The sequence below is a fragment of the Panthera pardus genome, unplaced genomic scaffold (genome assembly GCF_024362965.1).
Source record: "Panthera pardus isolate Hobbes unplaced genomic scaffold, ASM2436296v1 HiC_scaffold_13, whole genome shotgun sequence".
Classification (NCBI taxonomy): Eukaryota; Metazoa; Chordata; class Mammalia; order Carnivora; family Felidae; genus Panthera; species Panthera pardus.
Genome location: NW_026526688.1, coordinates 147,867,220 through 147,882,019, shown reverse-complemented (window position 1 = coordinate 147,882,019; position 14,800 = coordinate 147,867,220). Strand labels below are relative to the sequence as shown.

Below are 14,800 nucleotides of genomic sequence, written 5' to 3'. Positions count from 1 at the left end.
GGAGTATAAATGTTGCATTAACCTCCTTTCCTTGACACTTGAGTGGTCTAAGAATGTGCATTCTATTTTTGGAGGCTGATGGACAGCAGCTCAAGGCAGACAGCAGTGTCCACAGAAAGAATTTGTCACTGAAAACTGCCTAGGCAGGGCTTACACACTTTGGTAGAGTGGATGTTTGGAACTTTACATTGGTCCTTCGAAATACAAAACTCAAGTGTCTAGGCTATGCAAGTTGTTACGGTGTTGTGGCAGCTGCTTGACTGAGTGTCCACAGGGTTATAGTCTGCTATATATGGCCATGCTTGGTTTTACCAGTTATCCAGAGCTCAGTGGGGAGTGGGAGGTGAAGATATATAGAGATAGACAGAAGTAACTAAGATACCCTAAGCAGTAACTGATACCTTGAGCTCACTATTTACTCACAAGTAAATAGGATATATTCTGAATTTTATTTGAATTGCAAGAGTTAAGGAGAATACCTACTCTGAAAATCATTTGTTGCAAACCCTATCAGAATAATTTGTTAAGAAAGTAATTAGAGCAAAGAATGAGGAAATATTCTGGAAGGTAAATTCCTTCCATATAATAATAAAGCTGCTTAGTGTTATGCCTAAGCTAAGTCAATACAGAAGAAAATGTCTGCAGCATCATCACTGCTTAGCATTCTGAATAATTAATATACTGGGCTGTTTTCTTTTGGCAGGATGGGAAGCACAAAATTCAAGAGGAAAATGCTAAACTTAAAAAGCCCCTGGACGAAAGCCACAGGTGTCTGTTAATAAAATACTAAGATATAAATGTATTTTGGGTGGGAAGAGGGACCTTTCGATACATATGGGCGATAGCACTGACCAGACACTGACTTGTAATAGTAATACTCCAGCAAGTTATTTCAAAGGGGGCATGAACAAGTCAAGCAGAGAGCACGTATTAAAACCAAACCCATTTAGTCCATTTTAGAAGAAAGCAGGGTAATAATCAAGCTGTCCTCCGACTCTTCCCCTGGTTAGTCCTCAAACTCACATGATCACTTCAAAGATTATGTTTCATCTTTACTGGATCGGCGTCACAAAGGAACGAAGTACAAGTCATAGCATTTCTCAGGGCCTTTAGTGTACTTGAGTAGGACTTGTTTCCACTTGTGAGCTAGTGGAGGGCAGCTATGTTTCACATAAATCCTCTCATTTCCCTCGTGTCCTTTCTCTTAAGGGTCTCAAACAGCCTAACTCTTTGTCTTTTTCTTAACTCTTCATCTGATTTGCTCACTATGAAAAGTATTAGGATAGTATCAAGGAAGTGAACTTTTAACAATTATTTTAGCAAGTAGAAATATAACAAAATATTACACAGTGCCACTGCATTAAAAAACAAAGGTGGTCCAACTGTATAACATTCTGGAAAAGCCAAAACCATGGAGACAGTGATTGCCAGGGGTTAGGGGATATGCATGGATTTAAGCACAGTAAAAATTTTTTAGGACAGTGAAAATACTCCTATGGTATTGTAATGCTAGATACATGTCTTACATTTGTCCAAACCCATAGAATGTACAACACCAAGAGTGAACCCTAAACTGCAGACTTTGAGTAGTTATGACGTGTTAGTGTAGGTTTGCTAATTGTAACATTGTCTACCCCCTCCCCCCTTCCCTGTTACGGAATGTAGATATTGGGGGAGCATGGGGGGCCGGTGAAGTATATTGGAAATACTTTCTGGGAAATGTCGGTACTTTCTGCTCAGTTTTTCTGTTTTTCTGTGAACCTAAAACTGCTCCAAAATTCGCTCTGTTACAACAACAACAACAACAGCAAAGGTTAATAACAAGAAAGACACCACAGTGGGGGTTGGAGAGAACAATGCAGTGTACATTTTTGGCACCTGTCCCTGTCTAGGCTTTGATGCCTCAAGAATAAGGCCGTGTGCCACCTGAGCAAAGTAGCTGCTGGAGAAGATAAATCAGAGTCCCAACAGTAGACTGATTATGCAGGCACTTGGCCTCCAAGGCCAGAATGATTCCAAAGCCTTTAAGTTTACTCCCAAAGAGAGCATGGTCTGATGTAGGACTAACCTTAAACTACCCCACAGATCAGCATGGGCCACAGAAAGGAACTAGAAAGGCTATAAAATTAACAAGGACTTAAAAGAGCCTTTCAGAATCGGCCCCATTCCAGCCTAAAACCAAGTACTTTACAATCAGGAGGACCTTACATGCCAGGTTTTGATTTAGGCCCTGGGAATATAAGACAAGACTACCTTATGTCTGTGTCACATCACATTCATTATTTCCTTAACATTTTAATTCTTAGGAAAGTTTAATCATCTGTTCCTACTTTACAGACGCGAAAACTGAGGAGCAGAGAGGCAAGGTGGCACACCTAAGTTGCCTCTACTTACCATGTCTTCTGTGTATAAGTCCTTTGTCTAAAGCAGCTCCCAGATCCTGAACTACAATCCTAAAACATACCCAGGTTTCTTGGGATTACGGTCCAAGGAACAGCTGAGAACCTGGTCACTCTGGTGGTCGCCCTGCCACTCGATGGAAGAGAACTGGAACCACTGTGGATCTGTGGTGCATTATCCCCAGAACTGTGACAATCTCATCCATTCTCTCCCTCATTAATTTGCTAAAGTTCACATCTTAAGAATATTTGGAAGAGGGGATTAATACATGACATATAATAGGTTTCTATAATATCAGAAAAAAGAAACTTTTAAAATGTATAGCATTGGCCATTGGAGTTTTATTGGCTGGGATACAAGTGCTAACTATTTTCTTGGCAGTAAAAAGAAAACAACAAATGTAATTCCAAATCCATTTTTAAACAGGAACCATAATGTAGGTCAAGGATCAGATTCTAGTAATAGGTTTAACTACAAAAATTTCTTCTCCTTGGAGGTCAAGATTAATAATTATGTCAGTTCCAACAACATAAAAGAACCATGGTAATGCTTTTTCTTTGCTTTTGAAATGATTCACATGGAAATATAATAAGTTGCTGTTTGTTACTGTTTTTAATTTTCCATTGTAGGCTGCCGTCTCCCCCTGCGAATGAACAGGTAACCGAGTCTCCTGTTCTCAAACATCTCGTGTAAATGATGTAGTTGGCTGTCCCATTCCTAGCTGAACACAGGCCTCTGTGCCCCGTCCTTTTAACAGTATCCTCAACAAACACGCATTGGCCTGAAACTCTCACAGGAAGTAGTACAGCTCTGAGCAATTTACTAAGGAAATGGCACGTCTCACTTCTTAGAAATTCTCTTTGACCTAAGAGAGTGCCTCCTCTTCCCTTAGTTTTCTCTTCTATAAAACAGAAAAAATACTTCTTGCTCACTTGGAAATAAACAAATATAAATGGTTGTAAGATACTTTGCATATATAATAGGATATGACAACCCATGAGAAAGAAGACACAGGCTGCTATGACTGAGTCACCCCTTTCATTTATCTGTTAGGAATTTTAAAAAAGTAAAAAAAAAGCAAAATAGAATATTGCTTTCTATTCCTGATGATATGATAGGAAAAGAGGGATGGGGCTTTTTGAAACTTCTTACTTCATACTTGTATACTTGAATTTTCTTTTTATAACTGAAATCACATGTTACTTTATTATAAAAGTGAAAAGAGCTCCAAGGATAGTGATAAGATTAGTAGAGTTGTATTAAGGCGCGAGGACCGTATACAATTTGTTTCTTTAGTTTCCAGATAGCCTGTAGTGTGGTTGTATTAATTTTGTAACTTAAAAAAAATGAGTATTCTGAAAGTATTCATGTTTCTGAGACCAAGAGAAGCTAACTGGCTCAATATGTGGTTTAGGACCAGCCGCTGCTCTCTGCAAAGCCACAGATGTGTCAGCTGTGCCAGCAAGACGGCCGCCTTGCAAAGGTAACGATGCTGAGAACCAAACAGGTTCTTCACCAGGATGCCCGTTACACCACTAGTCCCTTTCAGTAACAGGGACTTTGCTGTGTAGAGTGCAGAGTGGGGAGAAAAAGCAAAAGGAGCAAGCATTTATTGTGTACCCGTTTTTTTCAGTCATAGTATGTCATGTCAGTAAATCCCCATGAACACAAATATAAAGAATTTAAAACAAATTTATAAATGTTTATTGAGTGCCTGCTGTGTAGAATGTGCTATCTCGTGTGCTGGAGAAAGAGTAATGAGCAAAGCGTAGACCAAGTCCCTGTTGTAAAGCTTATCTCCTCTGTGACATCATTTTGTAGATGAACCTGGGGCTCAGAGATGTGAAGCACATTTCTCAAAGTTACTCAAGTCATAAGTGGCAAGGCCCAGCTGCAGCCTGACTTTGGCCCCAAAGTCTGTACTCTTCCAGTACTCCATCCGGCTTAGAACAAATCAGTTTTGGGGAAGGGAGATTCTTTGAATTATTTGGAGAATCAGCCTCTGAGAGGGAAATGAGCTCTCTCCACCAAAACCACTTGTTATCCCCTCAGATCCTCAAGGGTCTCTGCTTGAGCGCTTCCCCAGTTTGCTAGAGTAGGCAGAGTGAAGGAAGTGTTCAGATACAGCAAGTGTTCTGATAGCCAGGTCTTTGACCTGCTCATAGTAATATCCACCCCCCCACCCTGCATGTCATGTGGTCCCCAGTTCATAGATGTTCAAGAAATGGGCAAATGACTGTAAGAAACAAGTGCTTGGAAGAGATGAGGAAATGTGCCGAATTCTGCCTTTGCGGCCTCTATGCTACCCTTTGTGATCATGCTGAATTTTAACAAGCAAAACTATAATATGACCTAGTCTTAACGGAATCAGATAAAGATGAGCTGCCTTTATAGAGTTGGAATTGGAATTACAGAAATAATGTCTGTTTCTGGAAGAGAATCTAATTCTGGCTTTTCTAATTCTGCACAGTAACTACAATATGTCAGAGGAAAATTCCTCTCAGGCTTTCAAATAAAAGTGACCCCCTACCTCTGCTGCATCCTCAGGAAGGTGAATTGTTTGGGAGAAAGCAGCATTATTAACGGGGGGAATTACTCTTCACAGCCTTTACTAGGGACCCTTGGAGCTATGTGTGTGCCACCCTATCACACAGCCTTACCAGTGACACTGCCATAATGACCCACGTGCTGTCCCATTGCATGGCCACTAAATATTCAAAAAGCTTAATAAAGAGACTGATTTCCCTATAAAGAGGATGCAGGGAAGCTGTGCTCCTGCTGCGCTGATATCCCAAAAGATATGTCTATAGAGTATTACAGGGAAGCATTAAGCACATCAGTGTATTAGGAATTCTACTTTCACTTCATGCTCAGCAAGTTTTTTAATCCTAGGCTGGCTACCGCTACCCAGTCCATGGCTAGGTCACTCACTGCCTGCCTCCTTATTTGGAGTATTCTTAAGTACTTGCAAACTAATTTTAGAATTAGCCCACATAAAAGTGAATATAATGGGTGCGAACATTCTAAGAGTAAGCAATTTGTGTATTATTTGTTCTTTTGAATTCTGTGGCACTGCTTCTCTTCGTTTAGATCTAAGAACTAGACAGTAGGCTTCCTTGTAGACAGAAACTGTTTGGTCAGATACTATCTGGCACATAGCAGACATTAGTCAATAATTAGGTATTGCCATAATTACCATATCTGGCCTTTTCTATTCCATGCATCTATATGCCCTGCTCCTCTATCCCCCACCTAACCTCCTCTTTTCCTTGTAGAATATGTGTAAGAACTGCAGAGGAACGTTCTGTGATACCTGCTCAACAAATGAACTGCCTCTTCCCTCAAGTATCAAGCCTGAGCGAGTTTGCAATCCCTGCCATGAGCATCTGATGAAACAGTATTCCGCCAGCCCATCGTAAGACTGGAAGCCAAGGCCTGGACCAGTGTCTGTACCTGTGTTAGATGTCAAGATTTCCTAGAGCCCAGACCTTAGAATCAACTCCAGAATTGATAGCAATGATTTAAATAAACCAGGTCCAGGGAGAAAAGGCAGTGAGTAGTTGGGGGTCCTGGAAATTTTGCTCATTTTCCCTAATGACTATATGAATAAAAGTTACTCAGTTGAGCCCCTCTCTTCTAAATCTAAACAACTCCACCTTGAAGGCTTAATTCTGTAACTTGTCTTTGGAGGGGCTATTCATTTTTATGAATAGTGATAATAATACTGGGGTGAATATAATAGGAGAGAGAGTCCAACAGATAAGAAAAGGAAAATGATTATCTCCCTCTATTAATGTGCAGATTCAAGGGGGAAAGATAAATGTTACCTGAGATCAAAATAATAGATATTATATATTTTCCCTGGGTGCTGCTAGACATAAACATTGTTTCCTCTTCATCCCCACTAACTACCTCTTTCAAGTATCTCTACCAAACTGTGAACCCAAACTCAGGGAAAAGAAATTAAAGAGTAATATAAATTTTGAATGTACTTAAAACAATATTATAATTTATTATAGTTTCAGGACCAGGAAGGCCCTGGGCTATAAATGTTTTCAATATCAGAACAAGAGGAACACTTGACAGTTTATCCACTTTGACTTCAAAAGTAAATATCTGCCTTTTTCAGAATGTCCTACTAAAAAATAAGCCAACTCCCTTCCTCATCCTTCCCTGCTCTCCCAAGTCCTAAGGAAAATTGTAAGATATTTTAAAGATAGGGTTTGACTTTTGCAAGTAGTTATTGAAAGCAAAGCTAAGTTGCGTGTAAAACAAATTTGTCCATGTCTGAGAACAATTAGATCAGAATATTTATTAAATTTTCTTGAATAAGCGATACCTTATTCTGAGCCAAGAATTTGAACTGGTAGACAGGTTTCTTGGAAAACGTGACACTCAAACATCTCTTCATAACAAACCCTTTGGGGGAAAAGAGGAATGTGCATTCCACAAGGGAAGGAAAGAAATGGTATATGCTATTTTGATTATGTTACATGTGCCTAGATTGTTTGATTCCAATTAAGACCTAAGAAGATATGATTCTATAACTGGTTTAGAATTCTGGGGTGAAAACATCCTGGAACCATGATACTTGATCTTCTGTCTCCTGAGAAGGGTTATAGCCTAGGAAAGAGTTGTTATTCGGGAAGTCTGGCTTGTTACATGGTAAAGTTGAGCTATAAGAGTACTAGGAAAGAATAAAATCTAATAGTCTTGCCTAGGTTGTTGACTGTTTTTTTTCCCTTTAAATATTTCTGTGTGTGTGTGTGTGTGTGTGTGTGGTTCTTCATTCGTCTTATTTTTGGCCACCTACATGTTTTCAGCACTGTTCTAAGTGCTACAGATAATATGGGGAATTATCCTAAACTAGCAAAAGTTATTTATAATTAGTTTTGAATTAAATTGAAAAGAGGCAGCTCTGTACATGGAATATGAGGAAGAATAATTAGCCACTGAGATTTTATTGAGACTTACACATAAGCTATTTAGCATTTTTTTCATGTTTTATTTTTTTAGAGAGAAAGCACTCAAGCAGGGGAGGGGTAGAGAGAAGCGGGGGGACAGAGGATCTGAAGCAGGCTCTGTGCTGACCACAGATGCAGGGCTCAAACCCATGATCCGTGAAATCACCACCTAAGCCGAAGTCTGACGCACAGCTGACGCACAGCCAACTGAGCCAGCCACCCAGGCGCCCCAGCCCTTTCTCTTTTTGAAACAAAGCTCCAACGATCTGTTATTAGTGTAGCTGTCAACAAAAGCAAGGAAACAAAGTCATGAAAGGCTTGACTTCATAGTAGGTCTGTCTTCCTTAAAAACTGTTCTTGGGGCGCCTGGGTGGCTCAGTCGGTTGGGCGGCCGACTTCGGCTCAGGTCATGATCTCGTGGTCCATGAGTTCGAGTCCCGCGTCAGGCTCTGTGCTGACAGCTCAGAGCCTGGAGCCTGTTTCAGATTCTGTGTCTTCCTCTCTCTGACCCTCCCCCATTCATGCTCTGTCTCTCTCTGTCTCAAAAATAAATAAACGTTAAAAAAAAAAAAATTAAAAAAAACAAAAACAAAAACTGTTCTTTCCACTATTCACAGTAGCAACAAGAATACTATTCTTAGGACTAAACAACCTGAGGCAGAAGACTTGTACACTGAAGACTATACAACACTGCCTAAAGAAATTAAAGATACCAACAAATAGAAGGACACTCCATGTTTATGAATTGGAAGACTTAATATCATTAAGATGTCAATACTACCCAAAACCATCTACAGATTCCAAGTATTCCTATCAAAAATACCCATATTTTTTGCAGAAATAGAAGCATTTGTCTTAAATTCATATGGAATCTCAGGGGACACCCAAATAGCCAAAACAGTCTTAAAAAAGAACAAAGTTGGAGGTCTCACTTCTGAAGTCAAAACTCACTACAAAGCTACAGTGATCAAAACAACGTGGTACTGGCATAAAGACCTAGACCAATGAAGTGAAAGAACTTAGAAATAAACCTTCACATATATGGACTAATGATTTTTGAGATGGGTGCCAAGACCAAAAGGGGCTTAAAGGACAGTCTTCTCAACAAATTTGTTGACAAAAATTCGATGTCCACATGCCAAAAAAAAAAAAAGTGGGGCCTCTACTACATAACATACACAAATTAACTCAAAATTGTTCAAAGATCTAAACAAATGAGCTAGAACTAGAACTCATAGGAAAAAAAGAGGAAAAACTTCATCACAACTATTTGGCAAAAATTTAGGTAAGACCCCAAAAGCACAGTTAACAACAAAAAATAACAGAGGTTGGACTTCAAAATTAACTTGTGGAGAAATTAGAACCCCTTGTGCATTGTTGGTAGCAGTGCAGCCACTGTGGAACAGTGTGATGGTTCCTGAAAAAATTAAAATTACCACGTAATAGAGCAATTCTCCTTCTGGGTATACTGTAGTCAAAAGTGAAAACAGGGACTCAAAACACATTTTATACACCTATGTTCACAGTATTATTTACAATAGCCAAAATGTGAAAAGCAACCCAAGTGTCCACTGACCAATGAAAGAATAAAATGCAGTAGATACGTACAATGGAATATTATTCAGCTTTAAAAAGGAAGGAAATTCTGACATCTACTACATGCATGAGCCTTGAGGACATTGTAAGTGAAACAAACCAGCCATAGAAGGGCATGTGACTCCACTTGCATGACTCCTTAGAGCAGTCGAATTCAGACACAGTAGAATTGTGGTTGCCAAAAGCTGAGGGAAGGGGGAAGTGGATACAGAATTTCGGTTGGGGAAGATGAATATGGGTTGGTACACAGATCCCTCTGCTGAAAGGGCCTGGAAGCCAACACTTGGTAACAACAGGCACAACCCAGCATCCAATCTTTGTATGGAAACCAATTTGACAATAAATTTCATATTAAAAAAAAAAAGAAACAGAAGCTTGGTTTCTGAGGGGCCTGGTGGCTCAGTCAGTTAAGCACCTGCCTTTGGCTCAGGTCATGATCTCACGGTTTGGGAGTTCAAGCCCCACACTGGGCTCTCTGCTGTCAGCACAAAGCCCACTTCAGATCCTCTGTCCCCCTCTCTCTCTGCCCTTGTCCTGCTCATACTCTCTCAAAAATAAAAAATAAAAAAAAACTTAAGTTTGGTTTCTAATACCATTCTCCAATAAAAGGAACCAGGGCTCTTTGGAGAAATGGCTGATTCTAGGTCTGGGACATCTTGTAATACCAGAAAGTAAGGAAGTGGCATAAAAACCAAAAACAGTGGGAGCAACAAAATAACGTAATATAGGATTATAAGCCAAAAAATAAAATTTTAGGAGTCCATATTGATATACAAGATTAAATAAGTAAGGGAGAAGTGACACATCTACACAGAATTACAAATGATTTATGTAGCTACTATTCCTCAAGAAGATGGAACTTCCTGCTTCTTCAATGTGGGCCATGCTTAGTAACTTGCTTCAAAAAAGTATGATATAGAAAGAAATAAAAGGAAATTTATAGTCACTTAGCAAACTCTATGTTGGCAAGATCATGAAAACTGATGCCTGTGATAAGTCACGCTTAGAACGTGAATCTTTGACAAGGTGTAGTGAAATGGCACCTTTGTGTTCTTCCTCCCCAAATCCTATAACCCCAGTCTAACCAGGAGAAAAACCTCAGAAGACTCCAATTGAGGGACATTCTACAAAGTACCTGACCAGTATACCTTAAAGTTGTCAAGGTCATCCAAAATAAAGTCTAAGATTAAAGAGCCACAAGGACTAAATGTAATGTGCCCTGGGGACAAAAAGGCTACGAAGAAAAAGCCAAAAAAATCTGAAGTGTGGAATGTAGTTAATGACAATGTACTAATGTTAGTTGTGACAAATCTGTAGCAATGTAAGAAGTCAACAGTAGCGAAACTAGGTGAGGTGCATATAGAAATTCTATTCTTGCAATATCTTTGTATACCAAAAACTATCCTGAAATTAAAAGTTTAAAAAAGGGTGTTTTCATACTCCTAACTATAGGTCTAACCTTATAGAACTTAATTTAACTCCCTAGATGTTATTTCCAAATAGAGTAAGAATTTTCCTCAGAATGAGGATTTTAAGTCAGATTTATACCTCAGTGTAAGTCAATAAAAATGTATGATGAAACTCTTAAAGGGAACTTAACCATTCTGTGAAAGGAGTCAACGACGGACTAGTGATTTTGAAGTAGTTCTCAGGACCACTGTCTATTATAACCTCGTTTCAGCTTTGCTCAACAGAAAATGTAGGCTTTTTTAAAGAATTGTATTTCAGAAGTGACCATGTTTTGATTGATTATAAAACATTTTTCAAATAACTTAGCCTAATATATCCACTTAGAGGTCCCTCAGGTCAAATCTCAAGGATTCTTAGACGCTGGTGGGCTTGAAGATTTGTCAATTATTGAGATCTTTTATTGTCAACATTCCTGAGGACAATTAATTTTGTTAACACAACTACTTTTGTATAAGAAAATCTTATAAGCATGTCAGTCTATCAAATCAGAAATCAAGTATCTGAGAAATACCATTTCTACACCTAGAATGAAAGGTAAACTTGGAGGCGCCTGGGTAACTCAGTCAGTTAAGAAACCAACTCCTGGTTTTGGCTCAGGTCCAGATCTCACAGTTTGTGAGTTTGAGCCCCGCATGGGGTTCTCCACTGCTAGTGCAGAGCCTGCTTGGGGTTCTCTCTCCCTCTCTCTCTGCCCCTCCCCTGCCCATGCTGTCTCTTTCTCAAGATAAATTAAAAAATAAACTTTAGAATAAAAGGCAAACTTTATTCAGAAAACGTATTATCTTGAAATGTAAAATTAGTTAAAAATAGAGCCAGTGACCAGTTGTAAGCATTGCTGAGGATGTCAGATTCCTACAAGTTAATAATTGAGTTTGATAGAGACACAGCACTCAGGCCTCCCAACAGGCAGGTTCAGTAGAAAAGCTATACAAGTCCCCAGGCAGCAACAGTGCCTTACCATTTGGGGGGTGCTGCTTTCTGACACAATAGCATCCATTCATATTCAACTATAAAGTCTATCAAAAAACAATTTATTCTCAGAGCCCCTGGGTGGTCCAATCAGTTAAGCATCCCACTCTTTGATTTCAGCTCAGGTCATGATGTTACGGTCATGAAATCAAGTCCCCCCATGGGCTCTGCACTAAGAGCACAGAGCCTGCTTGGGATTCTCCTTCTCTCTGCCCCTCCTCTGCTTGCACACTGACTCTCTCTCAAAATAAATAAACTTCAAAAAAAAATTTATTCTTAGAAGTCAAAGAAGGTTAAAAATTAGCCCAACTTGTATTGAGCTTGTATTCCCCCATTTGCTTTCTCAAGAGGACAAGAAATGGATGGAATTACAGCCAGCCTACCAGAAATTGTGAATAACTCAGTTTCTCTTTAACTCTTGGTCTTTATTCCCTAATGTCACTGTCACGTGGCAGAAAGAAAGGTTGAGAGCCTCTTTAGTTCAGTTAGAACCAGTTATGTTTTGCAATCACGGGTCTTTGAATATACTTGTGAAATTTCACCTGTGGACTTCAAATTCAGTCTGGATCATTTGGAAGGCTTCTTCTTAAATGTATCTTGGTGATCCTTGTGAGTTTCACTAGGTCCATCCATATTCCAATCCACCTTGGCTTCATGCCTTGTTACCAGGTACTTTCAAAATCATTTCACTAGGATGTCCTAATTGTGACACAAAACCTAGAAGCCATACAAGGGGAGATTTAAGAATTGCACCACATAATAATAATTTTTGTTTTTTTAAAAAAGTAAGCTTCAAGCCCAGCATGGAGCCCAATGAGGGGCTTCAACTCATGACCCTGAGATCAAGGCCTGAGATGAGATCAAGAGTCGGATGCTTAACTGACTGAACCACCCAAGCGCCCCCATAAAAATAATTTCTACCATGATAAGCAACCAAAATGCCAAAGTGCCAGAGGGAAAGGTATTCACAGAGGTAGCTCCTTGCAAGAATAAAGGGCTCCATGAGGCGCCTGGGTGGCTCAGTCAGTTAAGCGTCTGACTTCAGCTCAGGTTACGATCTCACACTCCATGAGTTTGAGCCCCGCATCGGGCTCTGTGCTGACAGCTCAGAGCCTGGAGGCTGCTTCAGATTCTGTGTCTCCCCCTCTCTCTGCCCCTCCCCTGCTCATGCTCTCTGTCTCAAAAATAAATAAAAACATTTTTAAAAAATTAAAAAAAAAAAAAAAGAAGGGCTCCTATTAAGAAAAAACCCAAACACAATATAAAAACATCACAAAAAGGCAATCAGCAAAATTCAGTTTGTGGAAACCTCTATAAATAAATCTTATTTCTTCAAATAAGGGCAAAAGTAATGGACGGGAAAACATGGATTAAAAGAAATAATAGGCACTTCATCTTCATTAAAGAAGATATTTGTATGGCCAATAAACATGAAAAATGCTCAACATCATCATGAACAGCAAGTTAAAACCACAACCAACATACCACTACACACAGAATAGCTAAAATTACAAGCTGGCACCAAACAATGAGGATGTGGGCCTACTGGAACTCTCATATTGTTGGTCTATATAAAATAGGATGACCACTTTGGAAAAAGGTATGTCAATTTCTAGTAAAATTAAAAAGATAATCAATCTTACAATTTAGGATATTCTCCTACTGAAAAGATTAAAACATAGATCCACAAAAAGGCTTGCACAAGAATGTTCATAGCAACTTTATTCATAAGAGCCAAAAACTAGAAACAGCCCATTGTCCACCAGTTGTTCACCTAAGTGAAAGGTTAAATTGTGAAATGTTCATACAATGGAATACTACTCAGCAATGAAAAGGAACAAAGAGCTGAAACATATTAATGAAATCTCAAAACATGCTGAGTGAAAATTTACACAGGAATACATACTGTATGACTCCATTTATATGAAGTTCTAGAATTGGCCAAACTAATCTATGGTGAAAACAAAATTCTAACAGGGAGAAGGGATGGGAGTGGTGTAGGAATTGACTGGGAAAGGAATTTTCTGATGTGATGGAAATGCTCCATAGCTTGCTAGGGGTTTGTGTTACACAATTGTACATTAACACGCATCAAGTGAAAGGTACACTTAACATTTGTTCACTTCACTGTAAATTTTACTTCAAGAAAAAACCCTAATTAACAATATGTATTCCAAAAAGCTTAAGATCAAGCTTAAGATCAATCAAAGCTTAAGATCAATGTCTGCAACTTTGACATCTATAAAGAAAAGAAGATAGCTTGATGAATATACAGATATAAAGTGAGGAAGAGAATAAGACAAAATTTTACTAGGCGTAGGTTTAGGTATATGTATAATTCAACTTTTCTGTATGCTTGAAATTTTTTATTAAAAAATATTACAGGCCGGGCGCCTGGGTGGCTCAGTCACTTAAGGTCCAACTTCAGCTCAGGTCATGATCTCACAGTTTGTGAGTTCGAGCCCCACGTCAGGCTCTGTGTTGACAGCTCAGAGCCTGGAGCCTGCTTCGGATTCTGTGTCTTCTCCTGTCTCTGCCCCTCCCATGCTCATGCTCTGTCTCTCTCTCTGTGTCTCTCAATAATAAATAAACATTAAAAAAAAATTTTTTTAATAATAATAAAAAAATAAAAAATATTACAGGGGAAGTCATAACCAACTGCAGAGTGTGGACTGTTGTTTAGATCCTGATTCAAATCAACTTTTCAAAACATTATTTTTTCAGATATTTGTGATAAGAAATTAGTATTTTTAGGAATGGTGGTATTATTTTAAAGTCCTTTTTAAGGAAAAGATATATACTGAAATATATTTAGATAAAATGATGCCATGTCTTGGATTTACTTTAAGATTAATATGAAGAGAATAAGTAGATGGAGATTTTAAGAGAGAAAAAAAGACAATTCACAGAAAAGGAAATCCCACAAGTCTTAAACATGAAATGCCACCTCATAGAAGAATACCATTGTGTTTTGGGGTTTTTTTTTAACCTCTCAAGATTGGCCAAGAATTGACTGCTAATATGCTGTGTTAATGAGGCTATGGGAAAATGGGCACTTGCATTGCTGGTGCAAACTAAGAAAAAACAAATTACAGACATAAGTTTAATTGTAGATCTAAATTACAAGTGCACAGACTCTGACCATTTATCCTAGAGAAATTTATGTATGTACAAAATGACATAAGTTTATTACAAAGTAATTCATTTCGGCATTACAGTAGCAAAAGATTGCAATTTTCCTGTTCACCAGTAAGGGACAGGTTAAATTATGTACATCCATACTGTACATTTTAAAAAATGAGAGGATTTTATATACGGATATAAAATGATCTTTAGGATGTATTAAATGGAAAAAAATGGCACAGAACAGCATGTATAGTATACTATAAATTTATATTTTT

General features: G+C 38.6%; 1 protein-coding gene and 1 long non-coding RNA gene across 5 annotated transcripts in view; one reads left to right on the top strand and one right to left on the bottom strand.

Annotated features, from left to right (window-relative positions):
* Window positions 1-7,120, top strand: part of RUFY3 (RUN and FYVE domain containing 3) — an 80,253-nt gene extending 73,133 nt beyond the window's left edge. For all 4 annotated transcript variants that reach the window (XM_019468061.2, XM_019468084.2, XM_019468078.2 and 1 more), the window contains 4 exons: window positions 704-768; window positions 3,030-3,057; window positions 3,815-3,883; window positions 5,676-7,120. In XM_019468061.2, the coding sequence (XP_019323606.2) occupies window positions 704-768; window positions 3,030-3,057; window positions 3,815-3,883; window positions 5,676-5,819 (306 nt within the window). In that variant the 3' untranslated portion in view covers window positions 5,820-7,120. The remainder of the gene's footprint in view (window positions 1-703; window positions 769-3,029; window positions 3,058-3,814; window positions 3,884-5,675) is intronic.
* Window positions 7,121-7,382: 262 nt separating this feature from the next.
* On the bottom strand, window positions 7,383-12,586 carry LOC128776593 (uncharacterized). The gene is made up of 2 exons (XR_008421755.1): window positions 11,942-12,586; window positions 7,383-7,645 (listed from the first exon to the last, which is right to left on the bottom strand). It is a non-coding gene; the product is annotated as an uncharacterized LOC128776593 (long non-coding RNA).
* Window positions 12,587-14,800: the final 2,214 nt, after the last annotated feature.